General features: G+C 34.5%; 1 protein-coding gene across 1 annotated transcript; it reads right to left on the bottom strand.

The window, feature by feature from the left end:
* Nucleotides 23-8,076, bottom strand: LOC107615222 (histidine kinase CKI1-like). Its single transcript, XM_021111799.1, has 7 exons — nt 7,731-8,076; nt 5,175-5,218; nt 3,367-4,056; nt 2,789-3,164; nt 2,047-2,612; nt 449-1,516; nt 23-356 (listed from the first exon to the last, which is right to left on the bottom strand). The coding sequence occupies exons 1-7, from the start codon at nt 8,074-8,076 to the stop codon at nt 144-146; spliced, it is 3,303 nt and encodes a 1,100-aa protein (XP_020967458.1). The 3' UTR covers nt 23-143.

Here is a 9,830-nt window from a genome sequence, read left to right as displayed (position 1 = left end):
AACAAAACCTAAGAGCTAGAATCATATTTTTTACCATATAATAAAGAAACAAGGTAAATTACAACCACACTACACTATATGATTATATGTAAACTCCTAACATTTTGCATTGATACATACATGGGTTTCTTTTCCTAATAACATTAAATGGAGCGCTTTTTAGCATTGATGTCTCGAATGGCTTCAAGAAATTTGTTTCTGTCGATAGGCTTTACCAAGTGAAAGTCCATTCCAGCGTCTATGGTCATTTTGTCACTGTCAGCTGTTAATGCAATTATAGGAATGCGAATATTACCATAGCTCTTTTCTATCTTTCTTATTTTCCTTGTTGCCTCGAACCCATCCATTATTGGCATCTGTGGAATCAATTACATCAGGACTCAGGAGTAAGCGAAACATTACCTGGCAAAATAAGTGTATAAAAATTTTTGAAATTCAAAAACATTACCTGGCAATCCATTAAGATGTAATCGTAAGGGGGATTAGGAAAATCCTTGATTAAACCATCACGAACTAGATGCACAGCTGCTTCTCCATTCTCGCACTGCTCTATAATCGCTCCAAGCTGGATCAAAGTACGCAAAGCAATCATGCGCATCAATGGAGTATCATCAACAACCAAAATTTTCTTACCACTCAATGGCTTTTCTGTATCCTCACATTCTTGTATTTCTTTGGACCCAACAGAAGGTTGATCCACAAAGGATTCCTGAGTGTTCAATTTGGATGAGCTTTTCCCACCACCGAACTCGGGAAGAAGCTTTATAACCTGGAACAAACGGCTACCGTGAAACGGTTTCGATAGAACCATGTCTTTGGGATCAAGCGTGTCCTTATCAAGGTTCTTAAAGAGAATTTTGTTATCTAACCAAACAACTTGACAAGGGTTACAAAGCCCTCTTTTGAAGTTGGAAACTATCTTACACAGCTCCAAAAGTGGCCCTGCATCTGTCTCAACCACAATAAGGATAAAGCCATCAGATGCTGCTCCAATATCCGTCTTTCCATCCATAGAACTCAATGCAACTCTAACTCTGCTGGAACGGGAGTGAGAGCTCGCACTCAAATACTCTGATCCTTGAGAACCACTACTGTGGCTGCTTGAATAGAGACACTTGTGTTTCATCTTCTTCAGGACATCAAATAGATCCTCCAACCGTTTCGCGGCGGCAACTTTGATCCCTAAGCCCTCCATGAACTTCTCTGTGGCCTTCCGGCGATACTCATCGGCGATTAGCATAATGACACGAGAAGGCGCTGGCTTGGGACTGGAGCTGCGGATTCGGAATCTTGGACTAAGGGAACAAATGCTTGAACCAGAGCTACAACTTTGAAGGGTTGGTAATGCCGCCTGAGTTTGGTTTCTTTCATCAACACCTTCTTCTTCTTCTTCTTTTGTGCTAGCAGCATTCGTGATTGTCTCGTATACATTAAGGACAACATTGAACTTGAAGCATGTTCCCTTTTCTCCCACGTCCTTCTCTGAAATTTCAATGTCTCCATGCATCAAACGCACCTAAATAAAATTAAAAAAAAAAAGTTAGACACTCTTTTCTTGTTTACCTGAAATTACATAAGCCATTATTAAAAAATTAGTTTCAAGTAAAAACCAATTATTTGTGTATAAATCAGAATTAGAAGAGAGAAGAACTGAATAGAAGAGAGAAGAACTGAAAGAGTATATTGATGCTATATCAAATTACATTCAGATATCTATCTTCTGTATACTGCAACACCTATATATATAAACTCCTAACCAATGCAGTGAGAATGCCTTGATACACACGCAAAAGCAGCATCCCAGAACAGAATAACAATTCTGCAACCTAACTAACTAACTAACTAACTCTACTTTCTAATGCTGTCTTAATTACAATATTACCATTGACAAATTTCCTATATAGAAAAATGATTTGGTTACATTATTGGTAGAGAAACTACACCATTAACACTCCTACATGCAAGACTCATGTAATTCTCAATTAATTTACCACTAAAAGAAAAATCTTTGTATAAATATTAGTAAGAACTAAAGCAAATACTAACCAGTGATTGCACGATCCCAAGTCCCAAGCCAGTTCCTCCAACTCCAAGAGAGGTTTCTTTGACTTGGACATAGTTCTCAAACACAGACTTGTACTTCTCTTTGGGGATTCCTTTTCCCGTATCATCCACTTCAAATATAAAATCCATAACGCAATATGGATCTGCTTGTGTTGAATTACTCGTGCCTTCAATTTCATCACTGCTAATTTTCTTGAAACATAAGCATGATACATGTTTTTCACTACCAGCCATTAATGAATTATGCAAACTTGGCTTTTGAGCTCTTGCCCTAACCACTATGTGCCCCTCATCAGTAAATTTAACAGCATTGCTCAAAAGATTACACAAAACTTGTTTGAGTCTTCCTCTGTCTCCTTTAACACGTGAGTATCTAATAATAGAACCATCACAAGGGTCCAAGATTAGATCCACACCTTTCTTTGAAGCCATAGGGTGGTATAAGTCAACTATATCTTCCAACAGAATTGATACATCAAATTCCTCTTCCTCAAGCTGTATTTTTCCAGCCTCAATTTTGCTTGTGTCAAGTATAGAATTCAGCAGCCCTAGGCAAGCATTTATAACATGACAACAAATTAATACTTTCAATTTACATGTGGGCGTGGGTTCTATACAATAATGCTACACAACTTAAACCCCAAACTCCAACCTCAAAAATTAGCACTTGATAAATAGAAGTTGCACTCAAATTGGGTGACACAAATTAAGATGAAATTATTACCTAGTAAGTCTTGGGTGCAACCTTTCATTTGTTTTAAGTTGGTGTCCAATTCAGACGCATTTTGAACAAAGTCAAAGGACATGTCTATCAAAGCAGTAAGGCCTGCAAGAGAAGCCCTAACATCATGATTGGCAGCAGCAAATGCAAGGCTTTTATTCATGTTCTTTCTCTCAGCTTGTTGAGTAGCTTCCATTTGTTTCAAGAGTGAGGCACGCAATCGCATTTCTCGCTTCGCATTTCTTGCATTCATGCTTAGAAAGCTTAGGAGAGCAATCAATATCATGAATATCATTACAATCAACAGAGTCAACCCTTTTTTCTTATAATGCTGGTCAAAGCTAAGTAATTCATTCTTTGGAATAGCCACAACATATACCTGAAATCAAAATATACCATTTAATTTTGATGGCTATTAGTATAATTTTATAATTGCATCTAATTACATAACATTATGTTAATAAAAATAATTATTTTTATATTAATTTTATAAGTGCATTAAAAGAATGAATGTGAATAGACTATTACTATTAGTACGCTAAAATTAAACTCTACTTATAATGAATAATATAGAAACTTACCGATTCTATTCCCATGATATCAATTGTGCTGCAGTGAATCATATATTCAGTATTCTGAATATTCAAACTAGATCCAAATCTTTCATTTTTGCACGGTATAGCAGTGTCTCCAACACCTTTAGGGTTTCCATTTTGGTCCAATAATTGAAGCAAAACTGTATCATTAGAAATCACCAAACGAGTATTTCGGATCCCTTGTACAATAGCCCTTCCATCTTTTGTGGCCCAAGACATGCTCATTGAACTTTGATGAAGATCATTGTTTTGAGTCCTGAGAAAATCCGTTACTGTTGTTTCCGAGAACCCTAGAGAGATCACACTTGTTCTTGTGACCCTTGCGGAGTTGAGAAACAAAGGGTTATGGCCACTATCAATAATAATGCTCCAATTGGTTCCCAATGATGAAGTATTGCTGAATGCGTATGAATAAGAAAATTCAAGAGCTTCAGAAATCCAACTTGTGTTAATAGACGAAAAATTGTATTTTGTAGGTTCACCATAGGCTTCTCCATTATCTTGATTTACATGTTGGATATAATATAGAGTAGATGAAGATGATGAGTTGGAGAACATTGCCAAAATTTGAAGATGATCTCTATAATATGAAAAGGAGAGACCTTCCATGACTATGTATGAAATTTGCTCTAAGTGAGGAACCCTCTCAAATGCTTGAAATAATAACGGAGCCACCTGAAATAATAATGACATAAAAGATGGTAAGTAAGATTACAACAAAATTTTCTTTCCGGTAATAATTGAAAAATTTATATATGGTGGTGTCTATTTACATATGGAAAATTAAAATGACATATAGTAGTGTCAAATTATTAACGGTTTTAAAGATTAGATCGAATCAGTCAATTTTACCGAATTAAACGAAACTAATATTAAATTGGTTTTATTTATGAAAAAAAATCGATTATTAATAAACCAGTAAAAAATTAAAAAAATTGATGAAAATCGGTAAAGTAGATAAACCAATACGATTTTTTAGTGTTTTAACTAATTTAAAATAATAAAATACTAAATATTGCACTATATGTGTTCTTTTTGTTTTATTTAGTAGCATTATATTCTGCGTACTTATAGCTGAATCTGAAGTTGTAAGTGACATCATGGTGCCTCATTACACCGTTGTTTGATACCAAGTAAGTGTTATTTATTTAAAAAAAAAAAAATTCTAAGGTAACCTTTTCCAATCCTTGTGTAAGCTAAGATTGATTGGAACGTTGCCTAATTTATCAATGCATAATTTATTCGCAACAAATTTTATTGACATAGTGTGATCTATAGCATTTAGGTAATTGTATTATTATCTAAAACAAATATTGTCTAAGATGTATTAAACATATTTAATTTAAAATTTAAATATTGTTGTCAAAATCCAAAATTATTTTAAAGATATTTAACTTTAAATAGAAGACAAATATATTATTTTATTCTCTATGTAGTAAACAAAAATAAAATAAAAATCTTTAAATTCAATTTTGAATGATAAAGAACTTAAAAGCACTGTTGAAAAAATAGCTATATTCATGCAGTGAACAATAAATGAATGAAATAAAAACATTGAACCTGATTGCATTATTATTCAAGGATTTTCTTTAATAGAGATGCTAACCTTAGTTTTAATATCCATGAAGGAGATACTAGAAGCATTGAGGGAAGAGCTGAAAAATCTTGAAAAATTAGTTGAGGATGACTCCATGTGTCCGAGTGAGTATCTAATTTCTGATTGAAGCTGGTTTAAAAATATTTTTGATATTGAAAAAGTGTCATGTTCCTCCTTTTGTGACATTATAATGTACCAATATGTCATCAATGAGCCAAGAACTAACAACGAGCCATATACCTAGAACAAAAATTATGTTTAGCACTCAATATTCTTAGTATTCATCATATGCACGCCAAAATTAAACAAGAACAGATATTTTCACAAATCTCTAGCTACTTAAAATAGGGGAAAATACAATCTATCCCTAAAGTTTGGGTTATGCCGTTTATGTCTTAATAATGTTTTAAAATATGCAATTCCATGTTCTAACATTGTAAAATGGAGAAAAAAAAAAGCTATTAAATTTTCTTACATAATTATCCTTTGAAAAATCATGTCATACGAAGATAATTTTGAAAATTGTACAATAGGAATAAAAGTACCTATAGTGGGAATATACCATAATCTCAATTATACAAAAAAAAAAAAAAAGAATGTTTACAAGAAGAAAATATGTTATAAAAAGTGCACAAATAATATAAACATACTAGCACATACCAGCACCAACATGAGTGACGAAGGTCGAAAGAGATTCATGGAATCTTCTAGAGATGTGTTCAACCTATGTTCTAGTGATTCTGCACCGGAAATTCCATAAAATCAAATTATCTTGTATGTGTAATGTGTTTATATATTAAATAATAGTGAAACTACATCTATCATAGCCACAGGTTCTTGACTTCTTGTGAATGATAAATTTCTGGCAATAGAAATTGTAATGGCATGATATTAATTAGGGTATGAAAAGATCTCTCATGAAGATTTGATATTCTTTTATTCTTAGCACCATATATTCTCATTTATTTAGTCTATTTTATTATTACTTTTATTTTGCCAATGCTTTATTAACCAAAAAAAATTAATTGTGCGAACGTAGTGATATAGGATTTCGTTTGAAAGAAAAATATTTATAAGAAATATTATCAAAGAAAGATTTTTTAAAAATAATTTGATTCAGGAAATATAACTTGATCCACATTAAAAGTCTTTTCTCTTAGTATATTTGTTTAAAGAAAAAAGGAAGGAAATATTTTATTACCTCTATAAGAAGTTGGTGGGCATAAACCTATGTTCAAATTTAGAATTATTTTTTTTAAACTAATATAATTTTTACATTTAATTATTGAAATAATTTTGCTGTTCAATTTATTGTTCACCTTTATTTGTCTAAATGTCGGTTTATTTTTCTTTCTTAAATTTGTGGATACAAACAACCTTTAATCAAAGATAATACATGATGATACGATCAAAGTATTCATACAAAGAAATGGAAAAAAAAAATATCATCCACATTATATGTACACAAAAAAATTAGTTATTAAATTTATTATTGATATAATACATAAAATAAATACGTAAAATGTTGGTAAAATAATAGTTCTTATTAGATGATTGGACGTACTTACAATTACAATTTGTTGGAGATGAATAATGATTTGAGAACCACTCATATACATACACCAAAAATAATTTTTTTAAAGACTATGCATGAGAATGCGACAAGTATCCTCACTTGTGTTTTGGTTTCATTCGAACCGATTATTATAAAAAAACCAAAATTTTTCAATAATTTGATTCATTTTAAATAGTTGTTTATTTTTACATAAAAATGTTTTTTGGAGAAACACAATATTGGACTTAGACTATTTTATGTTTAACAAAAAATCAATAAAAAGAACTAAAATTAATCCATTACATCTGACAAAAAAAATTCATTACAAATTATGCATGAATTTGCAGGTTCTATATTATTTATCAGTTTGGAGGTGTTGCACATTTTTTTGGTGTTAGTGCTATCTTGATAAATCCATGAAATGTCACCCAAGTTGCTGCTTCTATTAGTTATGTATTGGATATGCATTGGATATGCCAGCTAATGAAAGAGAAAAACGGCATTACAGATGCCAACATTTGATATTTTGAAGTTGCTAATAACCTACTTTTTATACTGTTTTGATGAGGACAATGGCTGAATACAACTAGTTCTAACGAAATAAAAAATAGAAGCACTACCTTTTGCTCCTGAAATGACCCAACAGTATACCATCCAAGATGGAGAATTCAGCCTTGAGAATTTGTTACAAAATAATGGTGGAAAGATACCCACTGGCGGACTTGTTAGCGTGAAATCCCGTAAGAAGGAGGAATTATGGAGCGTGACATAGGCGGCGACAAATTACAGCAGAGCTTCCTAGAGAAGATGAATCGGTCGCAACAGCAAGAAAGAAGAATCGGCGCAAAAGGAGAGAAATTATGATACTGCTAAAAAACCGAGTGTTAACCAGACTACGAAAATACGACGGACTTCGGACAAAATAACATCACCACCGGCAAAAATCCAGGCAAAGGTGAGGAAGCAAGCTAATGGAGGCAGCAGCTGGATGGAAAACGGTGAGGAGGCAAGTCGCATAATGGAAAACAGAATTCTCTCATCACATCATCGGGTCCCTTATCCAAATCGCTGCGTCTCCAGAGCACCAACACGGACAGAACCGTGGGAATTAGAAGACGAACTGAACTAAGAAAGAGAATGGCGATACAGAAAGGAGGAATGGGACTTGAGACGACCATATGGGGCACGAGGAGCTACAAGAGAGTAGAAGATGGATAGCATCTTCGATAAGGGAGAAGAACCGATCAACGGGAAGGAAGCTCATGGCGAGGAGGAAGCTGATGCTGAGAGTCGAACCAAGAAAACGACAGCGACGAATCCGATGACCAACAATAGGACTTGTTGTTTCTGCCGCCGGTGAGAACGAGCGCAACGAAGGCTCGGACTGAGTGCAAGACGACGATGAGACAGGGAGCGACAACGACGACCAATCCCGGGACCTGCTGTTTCTGCTGCCGGCGACGATGATAACAGGAAAGCCACGCGAGAGCGACTGAGTACGAGACCGGAGATAATGAGAGAGACTGGAGCTTGAATGCGACATTAGAGATAGTGAGAGAGACCGGAGGCAAGAGCAGTGAGCCATAGTGAGAGAAATGGCAGAGAGCTTCACTGAGAGAGTGACACTGAGAGAGGAGAATGTGAGAGCTCAGGAAGGAATGCTAAATCACATCTTGTTTTAAAAAAAAGAAAAACAAAAACCAAAGATAGATCCGGCCGGTTTATGTGAACCTGGTCCGAATTGTAAATTCAGATTGAGTTATGTAAACCGTTCGAATCCAACTGGATCTAAAAATTATTACCAAGACTTTAAAAAACAACTCCGATAGGGAAACAATGAGAAATCTTAACAATGTGAATAATAGGCTTCGAATTAGGCCCAACACAAGGAAAGTAAGAAATCCAAATAGTTATTTCAAAAAAGTAACCATTCCAACTCTAATTTACCAAAGGAATTCATCGAAACACTCTCTTCCCCCCAAGCCATATGCCACCCCACCCTCATCAATCATCCCACCTCTCCGGCTGTTAGAAGCTCCCTCACCAGCCATCATCATCCACCCCTTGTAACACCCACCTCCATCACTGTTGCGGGATCATCATCAAATAACCATCCACGTAGTTATTAAAATAATCTTCCAGTTACCTAGTGAAATGACCATCCATCATTTGTTAATTGTATATACTTAAACTGAATCAAACAAAGTAACCATCCAATTAAGAATTAAAATAACCATCTACATATCTAGTGAATCGAACATCCAGCATATTTGCGGGGGTGGAGAGAGTCGACGTCGACGCATGGAGACAAGGGAGGAGATCCGGTGATAGAGCAGCCACGCAATGACAACTTTGGCTAGGCAAGGTTGCGAATCTGCTCCATGGGCTTCGAACCCGAATGCGCAGCGGTTTGAGATGGAAGAGGAGGAGAAGTCAAATCGGTGGGAGGAAGGGTGGCACACAAATGGCGCGATGGGAGGCCGCGGCCTGCGGTGGGCCTGCACGACTGGCGTGTTGGTGGGCTGCGCGAGGGATGCAATGTCCGCGAAGAGGGTGCCTGCTCGGACGTTCGCGGAGAGCTGGGCGGCGTTGGCTGGTGTTCTGGACGGCGGCAGCTGGTGTTCTTGGCAGCGGCGGCAAACCGGAGAGATGGGAAGAGAATGGCGAGAGGAAGGCTCTACAGAACGAAAATCACACGCGGAGAATAGAGGTTACCATATACGTAACTGCACTATCATTTGTAAATCCTTATTTTTTTAAAATTCAAAATCGAAATTATAGAAATTAATTAAATTAATTATCATCTGATTTTAATTTTCTTTTTAATGCTATTATTCATATTGTTCACTAAACTCATTATCTCCCTATACTTTTTTCAGTTAAAAATAATGTTGCATGATTAATAAATTTTATTATTTTTTATTAATACTTGATTAATTCTAAATTTTAAAGAATAAAATTTCAATTATGAACTTTAAATCTTAAATTAATAGTATAAAAATAAGATATTAACTCAAAGTGTTAGCTAATATTAATAAAAAAATGTTAACCTTATAACATTTTTTGTTAGTTAATATTTTATTATTGAAAATTTGACGATAATCTCCCACCTGATGTTATGTAAAAATATTATTTGTACACTAAAATTAGTAACTAAAATCAATCACTATGTGTTTATGTATAAATACATATAAATACATGTGTTATTTAACTCATTTTCAATATATATTTTATATTTTAATATGTATTTTATACTAATAAATAATTTTAGTGTACACTTAACATAAATCTTATGTT

Source organism: Arachis ipaensis, chromosome B09, assembly GCF_000816755.2.
Source record: "Arachis ipaensis cultivar K30076 chromosome B09, Araip1.1, whole genome shotgun sequence".
Taxonomy (NCBI): domain Eukaryota; kingdom Viridiplantae; phylum Streptophyta; class Magnoliopsida; order Fabales; family Fabaceae; genus Arachis; species Arachis ipaensis.
This window is presented reverse-complemented; position numbering and strand designations above follow the sequence as displayed.

Bases quoted from the DNA above. Each gene is read 5' to 3' on its own strand.
- LOC107615222 (XM_021111799.1), bottom strand. From the start codon at position 8,076: ATGTCGCATTCAAGCTCCAGTCTCTCTCATTATCTCCGGTCTCGTACT. The intron at 5,219-7,730 runs GTAGCTCCTCGT...TTTTTGTTCTAG, and splicing joins TATCCATCTTCTACTCTCTT to GTATATGGCTCGTTGTTAGT. The intron at 2,613-2,788 runs GTAATAATTTCA...ATGCTTGCCTAG, and splicing joins TTGCACCCAAGACTTACTAG to GGCTGCTGAATTCTATACTT.